At 37.8% G+C, this 16,105-nt stretch overlaps 1 protein-coding gene across 1 annotated transcript in view; it reads right to left on the bottom strand.

Annotated features, from left to right (window-relative positions):
* Window positions 1–3,062: 3,062 nt before the first annotated feature.
* THEMIS (thymocyte selection associated) overlaps window positions 3,063–16,105 on the bottom strand; it is a 68,341-nt gene continuing 55,298 nt past the window's right edge. The window contains exons 5-6 of the mRNA XM_030490827.1: window positions 10,524–10,677; window positions 3,063–3,223 (exon numbers count right to left, since the gene is read on the bottom strand). Coding sequence (XP_030346687.1) covers window positions 3,063–3,223; window positions 10,524–10,677 — 315 coding nt within the window. The remainder of the gene's footprint in view (window positions 3,224–10,523; window positions 10,678–16,105) is intronic.

The following is a 16,105-nucleotide window of genomic DNA, read 5'->3' as shown; positions in this document are numbered from 1 at the left end:
ACACATTGAAAATAGAGAAAACTGCTTTGTCCAAACAAAACCACCTCAGCTATTGAGTTCATGACAAGAGGAAACACAGCTGTGAAGGTTTTTCATTCCCTACTGCATTTCTCTCTCTTTTCTACTTTTTCTTTTTTTGCTCCTCTTTAATAAACTATCCATTCTTAGTAAGGTGAGACTATTCCTTTTCAAGTATTTGTGTGAAGTTCAAGTCCAGAAAGCAATGCCCTGAAACAGCCTGACACCAGTACTCGTTTTCAGCTCTCCAAGTGGCTGGACCATGCTGTTTCTGCCTTTTTTCATCCGTGAGGTTACAAGGAGCTATGAACACTGGAGACAGAAGCTGCTTTCTTTGGTTTTGCTGTTGTTTTTTGTTGCTGTTGCTTCTGCTGCATGCCTCCATCTCCTTTTTGTTTGCAGGGACATGGGCTGAGACATTATGGCAGCACCAGAGCTATTCCAGGCCATTGCAATGAACCTTCTCTCTCCCATTTTTCTCACACCCAAGAAAAACCACTGTTGACATCTTTAATGCCTTCTAAAAGACTGCAAAACTGAGGGCATTCCTCATTAGAAAAAAAAATCCCCCCTCCTCAACAACTCTTGGCAATGAAAGGAAATAAACTTCAGTTGCTAAAAGAAAGCCACACCATTTAAATGCTTTCAGAGGGTTGTTTGGTTTTTTTTTTTCTTACTTTCTCTTGAATCTTTAATGAAAGGCTAAAATATGTTAATGGTGGTTGTTGCTATAGCAAGCTCAGGCATCTGTAGGGAAGTCCCTGGTTTAATTGCTCGTTGTTCTGCAGTGATGAGGTCATGTTAACATCATTGACCCTTGGGCACATTTATTCTATCAAAATTAACATAGCAATGACCCGAGGCAATCTCTGTTCTTTCTTTCTTCCTCCTGCTTAGGATGAGGACTAGCCATTACTAATATCATTCTGGCCTGCTTTGGTGCTGATTGTGGAAAGATTTTTTTGGGGCACTGGTGAAACACTACAAATAATACTGATTTTCTCAAAGTACACCTGACTGTTGAACTTTACTTCTGTATTTCATTAAAACAATTTTTTCCCTTAATGACTCTATTTAAAAGTAACTTGGATCAATAGTTTTAATTTTAATACATCATATGTATCAAATAATTAAAAGTGGGTATTTATAAAAAAGCATAAATGTCCAGAGGAAAGGAGGGACCATGGGTGGGAAATGGTTGACTGGTGGATTCTTGAGGTAGAACTAACATGATCAGATGTTAGGCATTTAGCATAGGTGCAAGACACAACATGTTTGTTCCTTGCTTGTCTGTAAGTAAGCCTAAAAGAGCTAATTTGGTTATTTTTTAACAGTCCTTTTAGCCAGCTGCGTAGCATACATGCTCAAAACCTGAGTTTTTAAGTTCCATCAATCATTTTGCCTGGCTAGATAATTTATAGGGCTTTTTCCCACATTAAAGGTTAATTTCATATGCCCACATCAAATCCATATTTTCACAAAATGCTCACAAGTGCAAGCATGGCAGCTTGATAGAAATTTAAAGTGCTGGATAAAAGCCATAATGGAACATTTCTGGTGGTCAGGGGGAGACTAGCAGACTGAAGGAGCTATGTGCTCCTTGGCTAGCTAATGATTTCAGAGGGTGGATACTTCCGTCATGCACCAAGGGTGATAATTTATGGGACTGCTTCATAATCCAAACCAGACAGTGATCTCCCTCAAGGCAGCAAAGGTCCTTTCTTTCATATTTTGGTAGAGCCCCCAAAGAAGACAACTAATATAGTGAAACCTTGCCTCTATTGTTAGGGAGTTTAAAGGGCAGGTGGATAAAGACTTAAAGGAGCTGATGCCACAACAGTAAGTACTATAATTAGATGCTGATCCCTTAGGCTGGCATAGCTTCTTGAAGCTGTGCTTTTCCCTTAATGCCTATAGTTGAAAGGACTATTTTAGTCAAAAGATAATTTCATTCTCTCTTTCTTGACTTCTTTATGCAATAGAGCAAGTCCCCATCCCAGTGACATGTGGACTGAGAAAGCAATGCCTTATGTGAAACACCCTGCTTTGTTTCATTTTTCAGTCTTTCCTGTAAGTTGGAGTTTCTGTGGCTGTGAGTAGGGGAAGAAATGGCCACACAGATATCACACACTGCCCTGAATGTCATGTTTCTGAGCGGTTTGAGCATTTCAGAAAAAAATAACAGCTTGTTTCAGATTCAGTACATTACTTAAATAGAATAGAAACATTGCATGCCATTTTAAAATAAATACAAGGTACATTTTGAAATAAACCACCACTTCATAATAAAGTAATTTTTAAAGTCTCTGAAACACAACATTAAGTTTTGCTGGGTTTTCAGCAATTCAGCCAAATCAAGTGAAGTTCGTAGAAGGTTCAGTTATAAGTGAAAACAGGTGGGACTACACAGTTTCACCCAAATCTAAGAAAAAAGTGTAATCTATGTTTAGCTGGAAATGATGCTTGGAGCTTTTTAGAAACAAAGACCCTGTTCACTGGCACTTTAAGTCTCTGCAGCCTGCCAGAGCAGAACCTCGAGGCTTTAGTGAAAACACAGATAAATCCTGAAAGCTTTTTAAGAGACAATCCTTAGTCATGCACAAAAGGCATCCACTTCTCAAAAGAGGGAAAGGATTGCATTTAGAGTACTATAATTTGTTACAGCAAACTGGCACAAATCAGAAAAATTACACAGGCTTTCAGATATAAAGCCTTTCTCTGGGTTTGTGTGTGTTTTTGTAAGGACTGCTGTTGGTCTAATTGAGGTATTGTCTCTATCTGCAAACCTGGTCTTGCTTGTGCACCTCTATCACCAGAACGATGATAGGCACTGATTTGACAAAGGTGACATCGCTAAGAGTGACAGGGGATCACAGGCAGCAGCTCAGAGTTGCCCTTCCTGCATTATTCACAGGATATTCGGGGTAACAGTGGCAGCTCCCAGGGGAAACCCTCCTTTATTCTGGGGAGTGAAGGTTACCGGGCAGCCTGAAAAATAATTCTGCCCACACTTGTTTGCATCGATAAGTGATCACAGGTCACACTCACCTTCTTCCTTCAGAGACTGCATGCTTATTTCTAATGGTGGAGTCTTGAAATACTTTTCTTATGTTTTCAATTATGTTTTCATCCACATAGTTGTAGTTGTGCTCTTCTTCCTCATCCTCTTCTGCCTCACAATTGCCAAGTGCCTGATTTGTTAGACCTGAACAATTTGCGAAAAATAACTGTAAGGAAATGGAAGACTCTGCCCTTGCCCTGAAAAAAAAATGTACAATTCATACAGACAACCACAAAAGCAAAAGGCAAAGAAAGCAACGTTCTCCTCACTTCTCTTATTTTCACATTTTAAATGACTTGCTCAAGCTCCTGAACAATACCTGGCAGATCAAGAATGAAACCCAGCTGAGCATTTTATAAGAGAGCCTTAGCTGAAGAATTCCTGTTTTAGTTTTTGCACAATACTTGTACCTTAGTGTCTGTGGGCAAACAGGATAATCCATTGTCTACTCCCCACTAGCTGAGCACAAGTAACTATAAGGTTTATTAAAATGGTTAAAAAGTGTGATCACTGATGGCGTAAAAGCAGGCAGATAAAATTGTCTGACTGTATCAAGAGAAAAGCAGTCCACTTGCCATGTGCATCATGTACCATCCCTACTGCAGATTTGCTCCCTTGCTGTCATGTTTCATTGCCTGAAGAGACGAGCCTCTGCAGCTAGGAAACTGTTGTGTTACTTTGGGATTTCCTAGAACAACCCCCCCCCATTTCTTCTTAATCTGAAGGTGATATAACAAAGATACAGGCTTGAAAGTGGCTAGAGGTTAAAATTAAAAGTTCTGAAGCATATTTCTTTACATCCACCTAGACCAACTTGAGGCAATACTGAGGACAAACCCTCCCAAAAGCAGTGGCCTTTTCCCACAAGGGCAGAGACCCTCACAGGAGGCCCCTCTGCAGCTCCAGTACTGGGATGAGTTCTGCGCTGAATCTTGGCACAGCGACAGCATCACATTAGAGCTCATACTGGTGAGGTACAGGATGCTGCCAGAAGATCCCAGGGTCTTCTTCCCTGCCTGGGTGATTCTACTGCTTCCCTGAGGCTAGAGGTAACTCCAAAAAACACATGGGACCACTGGTCATGTGGAGCAGGACGTCACAAGTATCAGCCAGTAAGTGCCTCATATATCCCCTCCAGAGCCACCACATCCCTTGGTTCATGCTATGGTGGGGAAGAACCACCTAGCAGTAAGACAGAAATTCCCTTAGCAGGAGCAGCTCACCCTTGGGTTTTATCAGGCAGCTTCATGTTATATGGAGCTGAGAGGATACGGTGTTTCTAAAGCAAAAGGTTTCACCTGAAATGGCAAAACAGTGTGAAACACTGCCTTTGGTAAAGCTGATCCTGGTTGTCTAATTCGCTACAACATGCACATAGGCACAGGGCCTCACAGCCTATCTGACCTCCCAGCAACACTGTGCTTGTCAAACAGATCCTTCTTTATGGGACTGAGCTTCTCAAAGAAGAATCCTCCCAAGCTTACTCTTATGACCACTGTGTGCCCCTTCATGAAGGAAATAGCTGCATATACTCTCAATGGTGTCCAACTCCCACTTGTGCTCCTCCTGAGACTCTCCAAATCTGAGATGTCTCTCCGTGAAAAACTGTGTAGGAATCACTTCTTTCTGTTGTGATCCTTTCCTTTATAGATTTTTTTTTTTAAGGCCAGAAATAACTCTGAAGTTCATCAAGCAGCTGTCTGGCCACACCAGCACGGAGTTTATCATAGACTAATTTACCTACAAGTACCCCTGCTACTTTTTAGGAATGAGTAACTTAGCAAAGTATTTAGAGATCTAGGCATCAAAAGAAAAAAAAAAAAACAAAACCAAACCCAAACAACAACAAAAACCCTGACCAAAACCCCAAACATATGATGAGAAATTTAATTAAGATCTCACTCACACATGTGGCCACTATCTTGTGAATCAGCATTTTCAGGTTTGTAGTTCATTTGCAAGTTGGCTGTGTTTGATATAAGTAAAAGTAAATTAATGAATAAAACAGGCACTGAAAGAATAAACTAATCCCTTTGATTCAGCAAGGGAAATACTTTTTCTATGCTTGGACTTGCTAATATGGATATAAAGTACAGATTGCTCACGGATGGCATAGCTAGACTTCATTCTTTTCCAAACACATGCAAACAAAATGATATGCTCCTAAGCAAGACAGCTCAAGGAGAAGGGAAATTAATGTCATCAGGCCATACTAAATCAAAGCTGTCCCTAGTCTCAAACCTGTGTAGGATGCCTTCTGAAATGTATATATTTACACTTCAATAAAGCATTAAGCAATGAATGGGACAAGCTGAACGATCCCAAGAGGATTCTGAACAGTGAAATCAATGCAATTTCCTTCCCTGATTGAAAAAAAATCTATTAGTCTCAACACTGAATTACTGAATCAGATATGCTATCTCAGCCTGCTAAGAAAACAGCTGTCATTGTGCTGTCTATCCATCCATCTGTCAACCTCTTTAGTACTTTTAAAAAGGTTTTTTTGCCAATTTCAGTCAGATTTGAAAAGGGGGCAGAAGTCTCAATGTGGTTACAAAAGAGAGAGTTGAATTAGTTCCTCTATTGAAAGAAAAGCATGCAGAACACAGCTGTTCTACACTCCATTTGGCAGCAGCTAGCAGGATAAATCAGTGTGTGCATATTGGTTGGCCACTCAACACACACGTAGCTCCAGACCTACTCTTTTTCATTTGATAGGAGTGCCATAGGGAGAGTTTTGGTTATTATCAGGAGAAGAGCAGTAGGGGACAACAGATCTGAATACTTATTAAACCAAATTTCATTAATTCTGCTCTTCCTGGAACAATCTGTATAATTACATTTGCCGTTATAGTGGAAGGGTAGTGCTCTGCAGACTAAAAATTTCCATTTATCTCACTAGTATCCTTGAACAAGGATATATACTTGCTGTTTTTTCACAAATTTCAAGGTCACAATTGTAATACTTGTCCATTCTGCCCTCCTTCAAAATGTAGGCAACAGAAGTAACTCAACCTATCAGGACCCTTGCTTGAACGAAAACAGTGCTAGAAACCCCAACTCATGTACGTACAAGGCTGCATACCTAAACACCCCTGGCCGTGACCATAACACAGTTTTATAGCTGTGGCAAATATCTCAGTTCAGGTTTTGTGCTGCATAAATTAACATTCAACCACATAATAACATTTAGTGTTTATTCATGCTTAACTTGAAAACAATAGTTGTGAATTATTACGTGCAATAGCAATGTGAATTAAACTTGGTAGAAAACATCCTTATTTCTGCACATTACTGAAGTGAAAATGTACAGAACTAAAGGCATATGCACAAGCCAAAGTGGTTTTATGAACAGTATCATTTTATTTGCTCTTGGCCTGGTTCTAATGCTCCTCAGTGCTAATGGGAGCTAATTCCTTGGGGAGTGCTACTGAAAATTATTCAGTGATAGCAGAATCAGTCTCTATAAAACTAATGGACTGTTCCTTGAGCTGGTACTCATCAACTATTACTTCATGTGATGATGTAACATACCTTTAAAAACTGCAAAGTGCTACAATCAAAGCATTTCATATGTATTGTAGAGTTACAGTTCATGTATGGGCAATATTTATCTCTCACTGGAATCTACCAACCCATTGTTTGGAAAAGTTTAATCTTACACTTATTTTTTAAGAAATATTAAATTTCCTGGAAGAGACATCTGTTGACCACTTTCACTGTCCTTTTATATTTTAATTTTCTTCTTTGTCACTTTTCTCCTTGCCAGTTTTATTGAATTCTTAGAGACACTAATTTCCACCGTTGCACTGGTGCCTCTTTTTGTAAAATTAATCATCAGTGTATCAACAGCTCTTGCAGATGAGAAACAGTTCCCATAAATTTTAAACAATTGCGTATTTCAAGCCCAACAATACCTTCCCTCAAGAAGGTATGAGAAGGGCTGAAGGCACTGTCACGCACCCCTTTAGATACCAGGTTCTGCTCTGCACAGAGCTGGCGGAGCAGAGCCAGGCAGCACTACTGGACACCAGGAGAGACGGCTCACGTGAAGGCCCCTTCAGTTACCCTACAGGTAACACTTTGATACCTTCTCCTTTGCAACCACTTCTACAAGCTCCTGCCTGGAACTTCTGCCTATTACTGCAATTACAATCAGTCATATCTAATAAATGAATGAAATACATAACAATTCAGACCCTATGCTTTCTCTGCCCTGCTGTACAACAAGTTACAGTTTGGTTAAGAGCAAAGCTGATTGAAAATGTTTAAATATAATTTAGTAAAGTGTACCCTCCATCCTATGAAATGATGTGATCTCTGTCACATCATTTTCTTCCCTTTTTTAAACTTATCTCTGAATATGCATCAGCCAAGAATAAGTTTTGTGTTCACAGCCCAAAAAACCAGAAAAAGAGTCCAATTACATTTTTTTAAAGATAGTTACAGGACCGCAGAAGCCAAAGTATCTAATAACAGTTTTGCCCTAACCAAAGACTGAGCTGCAGTGTGGAAGCTGGATAGAGTTGTCATACATGCATACAGTAAAGGATTCCTAATTCATATTGCTTAACACTATGTGCCTAATTCCTAATTCTGAATGTTAATAAGAAATCCCTGTGATGTCATCAAAGAAAGAACAGGGTTTTTTTTCTTTTTTCTTTTTTTTCTTTTTTTTTTTTAATAATTCCTAATTCTATGTTTTTGGGGATATTTTATTTAATTCATTTTAATATTTGTTTTAGACCACAGATCCATAACCAAATGCATGGCCCTAACTGATGGGACAGCAAGCTACAGGACAGGGGCAGAAATTTCTTAAACTGCCTTCGTTGCCAAATTAGTAGACATTATACGTGTATCCTAAATTGCAATCAGAAGGTCCATTCTTTTTTTTATTTTCTCCAATCCACTGGCCTCCTAAATCAAGTGCTTAAAGTCAGAATGTATAAATATCTTCCCCAAAATGTCCCGACACCAATAATCAAAGCCAACATTAACACTTTTTTATTGCAGACTGTAAAAATTCCAGAAAACTAAACCACGAGCAAGAAGATTAGGCAATGTTTTAGAAACTCCACTTAGAATAAATTTCAAGGTCATAGAAAAACTGATACAGGAGATTTGTAATGAGAGTCATTATCCTACAGATATTGCTACTATTTCTAATGAATTCAAACTTAGTCAAATATAAGAAAATAAGATAATGTCTTTAGTGGTCAATTCAGGTTTAATTGCAACAGAAGAAAAAGGTTCAATTTCTTAGAAACAAAGATAATAAATCCTATATTTATTAACATGAACTCCGTAAGGAAAGACAATAGAGGCTTTAAAACTGAAAGAAAAACATGTTGCTTTGCTTTTTGGAACTGTCTGGCCTTTGGTAAGAAATAGAAATTGCCTCTGGTTGTTGGGGTTTTTTTTGAGAGCACAGATTCAATATCCTTATTAGGAATTTGAAACAGGTTGGTGCTTTGGAGTGTGGCTTAACATTCAGTCGGTAGAAGTTTAAAGATTACTCAGTGAATGGTGCATTTCCTCCTACTCAAAACCCACAGGAGTGTGTCTGTGTTATTAGTCTTGACATATTTTCTAATCCATTATCTTGTGAATTAGCAGAGCAGAGTATACTCTTTGGAACAGACAAGCTTGCTGCACGCAACAGTGGACTCATGGGAATCCTTTGGCTGGCCTGGAAGAACTGCTATGTCATCTAATCCAATCTCCTGTATAATTCTGCAGTTATCTTTGAATTAAGTCAAATAATTTTGGACTATACTAACACATATCTCACAGAAAAACATTTCATTTTGTCAGCGTACAATCCATCACTGTTCTTTCATCTAGGTTAAATCTGCCTAGCTCAAACTCACACTATACTCAAATTTAGACAAAGTTTGTACAGCGATATACTCCAAGGCAATTAAACAAGAAGCAATTTCCTAGCGTTGCAAAAGAAGAAACATTATGATGTGCTGCTCCTTGATTTTCTATGTATGTACGAAACAAAGGTACCGAGTGTTTGTTTGAAACCCTCAGTAACAAAGGCTATTTTTAATCTGTGAATAAGCCAGTCCTCAACATAAACATTAAGCCTGGGCTACTTCAGTAAGGATGCTTTGATCATGTTTTCTTCATGTGCACTCCCCCTGCTTCCCTCACCCCACAGAGATTAATCCATGCAAGTGATCCAACTGATCCCTTAGCATGGACAGTGTTTTTCAAAGCCAAGTCCCAGTGATTTGCAGGTAGTTGCCTTGGCACAGAAGAGCACAACATTAACTCATCTTGGTATTCCTATTTTTTTCCTGAGGTTTAAACAGCGGATACTGTCTTTTGTACCTGCCAATATGTAAGTTACTGTTTACCCCTATAAAATCTAATCAAATCATTAAGCAGTGACAAAACAGAGCCTGCAGGTAGATTTTTTCAAAGCCACTAATTATCAAATTTGGGATTATCTTTCAAAGCAGCCAGATAGCAAAATACCTTTCAAAAACCAGCCTGCAAACAGTCAACTTCTACAGCAGTAAGGATTAGTGAATATTCAACATGCTACACTAATTCATTATAAAAGCTGTTTATGTCGCATTTGGTAGTGCCAATATGAGTAGTTTCAAATAGACAGTCCTTTTTAGGAGTCTTACATGCTAAATGACAAGACAGTAAAGAGAAACTTTATGGGAAGTCCAGTCGTGATATCAGTTATCAGTTAACAAATACTGTGAGAATGAGCATTTGTGCTTTAGTCTTCCAAATATTTCAGTGTTGTAATTAATGTGATGTGTTCATATTTCAGATATAACCTGTGACTGACAGACTAATTAAATCAAATTTATTTTCTATATATACTGCAAAGTCTTTTGAATTTGTCCTCTTACCATCCAGTTTCTCAACTTCAGTACGTTTCTTTCTCAAAGGGGAAAAACTTGAAAGATAACTAGGAAAACTAACCAGCTACTGAAAATGCTTGGGAAATTCAAGCAAACAGTGACTTTAAACTCAATTATCAGTCAAATAATTTGCTCAATTTTTTTTTCTTCAAAATACAAAAATGTGAAGACATCTTGATATCTTTAACGTAAATTGTTTGCTCATCTTTAAAACCTGTTGGAATAAGTGTTTTTAACAACAGATTATGTGTAAACATCATCCTAAAGCAAAAAGAAAGCGCATCTTTTCCACACATCTGTTCCTAAAAACTACTGAATATTCATGCTGCAGTGTCAAACAGAGTTTAATACCATGCTGCTGTTGAGAGCTTGGATGAATTTGCCTTATGGCATTTATGGAGGAAGAACAGAAATGTCCACTTTTCACTTCTTTTGACGAAGCCACATATTCCAAGTGAAATCATGCAAGATAATTCTGTATGTAAATTATTTATCAGTGCTAGGTTTAAGCTTTGTTATATTAATAACTCAAATAATAAAGCATAACTGACCTTTAGTCACACTGGTTTCCACTAATGTAGCATTCCCAGTCATGTCCTTCTTATTGTTATGATGCACCAAATCATTTTGACAACTAACTTGTAATTCCGAAACATCAGCAGCTTGATTTGAGCACAAGTTCTTGGTGGTGTCTACACAGAAATTCTGAAATTACATAGAAGAGCACATTGACTTTACATGTAAACTGTTACTCCAAACTGAATGCTTTCAGAGATGTGACACACAAAAGGAACATTCTTTGGGTTACTTCTATGAATTTTAACCACATATCTTCTGTTTGTCAAAGACATCAATCGCGTTTAACACAATGCTTGTCTTTGAGGCACGTACATCACAAAACAACATGACCAGAAAGCAGGCACCCTAGGTGAAGAAATTACCTTTAAAACTTATCTCCAGCCTTTCTTTTCTTTTTTGGCGTATATGGAGTTATGCAAACACAAGGAGGGAGATTTATGTATCCCTTTTGGTTGATGCAGATTTCTTTCCAATTAACTATTTTTACTGTATCGATTATCCATTTAATGAGTTCTGTTCCACATTACATCAGAAATCCATATAAAGTCTGACATTTCAATTACATTTATCCAGTAGCATTCATAGCATAGTGAGTATAGTTATATGATAGGAACAGACAATTATGAGGTGATGATTAATTATAATGTTAATACATTGCAGGAAGTGAGTTATATGGCTGCAATTCTTGCACCTCTTGAAATTCAGGCTTGATACATACATTTCCATAATTCTGTGTTTGGTTTGTTGGTTGTTGGTTTGGGTTTTTTTTAATTCTGAGGTATTTATGTCATAAATACTTTCAGTCAAATACATATTTTTCATCTGCGTAAATAAGAGTCAATTTAAAGTGTCAAAAATCTATCTTTAGAGAAGCTGTACAGTAGCTGCAATGTAGATACAGTCCAATTGTAATCATTATATCAGAGAGTATGTATTTTAAAAAATAATCAGTATAGATTTTCCGTGAAAAATAAAATGTATCTTTTCCTCAGCAATGACAAAGCCCATCCTATTCAGAGAGAGAAGGTCATGTTGGTAAAATTGACAGTAGCTACACAGTAATAGCATCTTTTGAGAATCAACCCACAGTTTGCAAAAGCAAAACATGAGCCCACATTTTATGACAAACTGCCCTTTAAAAACAGAAAAAAAAAAAATCAGCTAGCAACAAGAAAATCACTGGTAATTGAAATAAAAAGTTTGTGAGAGTATATTAATAATAACAGATAAGGGCAAAATCTGTAAAATATATAGACAATTTTCCTCAGTGGGTGGATCACAATGTAACATAAGTGAAAGACTCTCATTTTTCAGTTAGAGGAATCTATGGTAGTTTTCTCCATTTTCTAAAATAAACACTGCAAGCTCAATCTGCAGGAGTTGACTGAATTACAGTATTCAATGCGTGTTTGCACAGCACAGGCTGTACAATGCTGGCTAGTGCTCTCCTTGATTGCAAAAGAGCCTCTGAGGTCAAGCAAAGCTTTAAGCAATGATGTAATTCACAAAAACCTCAGCAATTTTTACAAAAAGAAATAGGGATGAAAAATGTCAGAAGAAGTTCTTCACAGCTGAGAATTAAAATAACCCAATGAAAAAGTCACTGTTCAAACTAGGATGATGTTCAGCTGGTGTGTTGTGGAATGGTGTCACTGAGGTTGCAGGACCTTTGCCTTTCTTTCACCAGCACAGCATGGCCTTTCTTTCATCTCCAGTTCTTTTCTCAATCATCTGCACCTAAACATGCCTGTATGCAGTACGTGTTTGTTGGCAGTCTGGCCTGAGAATATGAACATATGCTTTACAGGTAGTTATCAAGAAACATTCACCTTTTGCTCAGGGAAAATACATGCTTGAATAATCATTTTTCAAAGCTGTCACTTGTCCTATCCTCACTATCAGTCATTCCTGTTTATGACAAATGAAAGATTTTGGAAGGCCTGGAAACATTACTGAGATTCTTCCTGTGTTCAAGTTATTAGGCATACTTATCACGTAGAAAGCTTTCACTTAAAAGTTAACTTTCAGGTAACAAGGAGATCTTAATTTAAATAGTAGACATAAAAAACTTTTTTTATTTTTTTTAAATCATTCTCTTATTTTCTGGTCGGCTCCTTATTTCATAGAATCATAGAATGGTTTGGGTTTGAAGGGACCTTAAAGATCACATAGTTCCAAGCTCCCTACCATGGGCAGGGACACCTTCCACTCGACCAGGTTGCTCAAGGCCCCATCCAAACTGTCCTTGAACACTGCCAGGGATGGGGCAGCCACAGCTTCTCTGGGCAACCTGTGCCAGCGCCTCAGCACCCTCACAGTAAGGGATTTTTTCCAAAATCCTAGCAAGTGATATAATAAATCAGTATGTTGAGATTATTTATTTTGCATTGCCTTAACTAACTAAAAACAAGCCTTGGTATCAAAACAGGAAGATTCTCCTCATTGAGAAGAATGTAGCTGAAATTTATGCTAATCTCATCAGTTATCAGCAAGACCACACACTGTAATACAATGGTTACCTGGAGCACCTTGCAAACAAATTAAAAGATGCAGAAATCAATATTTAAACCCAAACAGATTACGGAAGCTGAATTGTCACTTCACTATATGCTGAAGTCTGATATCACTTGAACATTCTTAATAGCATTATAGATAACAATTATGCTAGAGACCAACAGAGATAAGATGCTTTTTTAACCTATACAAGAGTGAACTCTTACAGCAGTCTTCCAAATATGAGGAAGGCTTAGCAGTATAGGGTTTCTGTCTACATGGAGTTGTTGTTCCACTAATTTAAAGAAGTCAGGATGTCAGCCATGGTCTTCAGCACTGTTACTGCCAGAAGAAACACTAATTCAGTTAAAAACTCATGATCTGAACTATAGTCATTTGTTATAACAGATTACCCACAAGGAAACCCCAAATCTCAGCATTTGGAAATTCCAACCAACAGCTAGAGGTGCGTGAACTAAAAATTTTACCCCAATGGCTAAGCACTGCCCATTACATCTCTACTTTCACTTATTGCCCAGAAACAACTCAGAAGACAAAGCACAAAGCCATAAAGGTCAGGTAGCCTAAGTTTGCCCAGTTCCTCTCAGGAAATAGGAGGTCTTATACTGAACAGGATACAAAAAAGTGTGAAAGCTAAGGTGAGAAGGGCTGGAAATGCATCACGTTAGTAAGAACAGAAGTTTCAGCGTTCTGCGTATGTATGTGAGTGCAGAGTTTATTGAAGATGCATGAACTGAAAATGCTGCAGTAGCAAACTGAGTTTCAGAGTGAACAGTTTGAGTTAATTTTCCTTGATTACCTGAAGAGCTTACGCACTACATTCATGTGTGTGAGAGCGAGCTCTTTTCTGCAAGCAAGGTTTCCCTCCACTTGTCTGCTTCAGAAGCAGTTAAAACCTGACAGCAGTTCTTGTTCTTACCAGTGTCACTGCACAAATAGTAACACTTTGTCTATCTACAGCCCCAGTTACACAAAACCTGTTCCAAAAATACCAATTTCCCCTGTAATTTAAGCATATGCTAGTATCCCCTTCCCACAGCTCCAAGGTGTGTTCTCCTCTGACTGCAAAAATTTGGGCTACTAGCAGTTGTCTCTCTGTGAATATGTCTTTCATTACTGGGTCTAAATGCTTTTTGAAGTCATTTACATTTTCGTTATCAACATCACATGGCAATGAGTTACAGAGTCTAGTTCTGCATTGTGTAAAATTTCCTTTGAGTTTTTGTTTGTTAGTTGTTCTTTTTACTGCTCTACCTTATGATTTCATGCTGCCGTTGTAATCCTTCTCTATTAATTTTCACCCTGCATTCAGGTTTTTACTCTTATTCCTCAGCACCCCTTCTTCAGGCTGAAGAGTTTCTGGTCTATTTTATCTTTCCTGTTACAGATGCCAAACTGTAATCGATGATGCACAAGCTCCTGAAATTCCTGCTTCTTTACAAGATACAACCAAAACTACTAAAGGCAGTCTATATACCACACATACTTCAGACAGCAGGATTTGGTCACAACTATTCACGAAGCCAAGAATATAGCAAAAGAGTTCTTATAATAAAAAAACCAAACCAAAACAGAACAAAACCTTTGGAGGTGCCCAGCAAAACTAGTGTAACCTCTGAGATAGAACAGCAGAAAGAGAAGCTCTTAAAGGAAGCAAGAAAAAAAAAAACCAAAAAAGCTGTTAATTCTGTTTACAAAAAAACAATATAATACATGTGTTCATAATATACATTAGTATTTTGGTTGCTTTTCTTCTTTTTTCTTTTCTTTTTTTATTTTTTTCTTAAGGAAAGAAAGCCTCAACAGCATCTAGAACATTCAGAGTAAAAAAGGAGAAACAACATTTGTTTAAAATACAGAAAAATGTGGGAGTAAATATGAAACCAACAGCTGTCATAGTCTCTGAAAATGCTGTGAGAGGTGTAGTGGCATAAATCAATCTGACAAAACTATGCTTTCCAGACAGAAAGTCAAGCTGTTATATGATTACAAATTACTCTAGTGAAGAGGAGCACTCATTTGTAGGAGCAATCAGTGCTGGACATGGCACTATACCTTTGGAGTACATTTATTATGAGTCACCCATGCTAGTACATACAGATCATAAACCTTTTACTGCAATCTTTAAAGACAGCTTGGAGTGGCACTCTTTGCTGCTTTTAGAAACCCAGGCCAAAGCTCTAGATATATATCTTTGCTTTCGCATATACTGTACAGGTATATTTCTCTGTAAAATGCTTAATTGCTGCATGCACCCTTCCATCAGAAAAAAAAGCTCTATATGTAGAATGAAAGTGTAACGAATGATTTTGCAGTCCAAACACATTTCACTGTTTCCAGAGAAAAAAGACAATTTATCCCCACAAGCTACAAATTAAGATTGTGTAAGAGAGCCACACAGCACTGTATTCATGAGGAAGCCCATATCAGGCTGAGTGAATCTTTATCTTTTAATATTTGAAAAATACGAGAGGAGTAGAGAGAGACATATCAGTCTAAGTGAGATAGGGTATTCATAGCTGTTGATTTATAGAGAAGACTTCATGAATTTCAGAGCAACTTACAGAATGACAACCTACCTATGTAATTTTTCTCCAACCCTCATTATATCTGCATGACTTTCTTCACGGACAGCTTGGAAGTGCAGTGAATCAGAGAAGAATCACAGGTTTTGGTTCCCATACTGTATCAGTACAGAACCAGGGTAGACGCTATCACAATCAGAGCCTTAGACCATCCTAAAACACAGACCTGAATAATTTTCTGGTTTGCAAGTGCATAAGCTAGAGTAACTACATTCTGGAGTAACTATTGGTCAGAGTCGGTCAGATTTACACCATTGCTAGTCAAAATTTCACCCACTGTATGACTAGAAGTAGAAATGGGTACTTCCACCTCACAGATGGGAAACAAATACAAATAGTGGGAACGCACACATGGAAACTGCTGACACCTCTCAGGAAATTTGCATTATTATGGCAAGGCAGTTAGGACTGATTTATTCCACTTGAAAGGAAACAATCACCCTTAGATTATTACT

The sequence above is a fragment of the Strigops habroptila genome, chromosome 6, assembly GCF_004027225.2.
Source record: "Strigops habroptila isolate Jane chromosome 6, bStrHab1.2.pri, whole genome shotgun sequence".
In the NCBI taxonomy this organism is placed as follows: domain Eukaryota; kingdom Metazoa; phylum Chordata; class Aves; order Psittaciformes; family Psittacidae; genus Strigops; species Strigops habroptila.
This window is presented reverse-complemented; position numbering and strand designations above follow the sequence as displayed.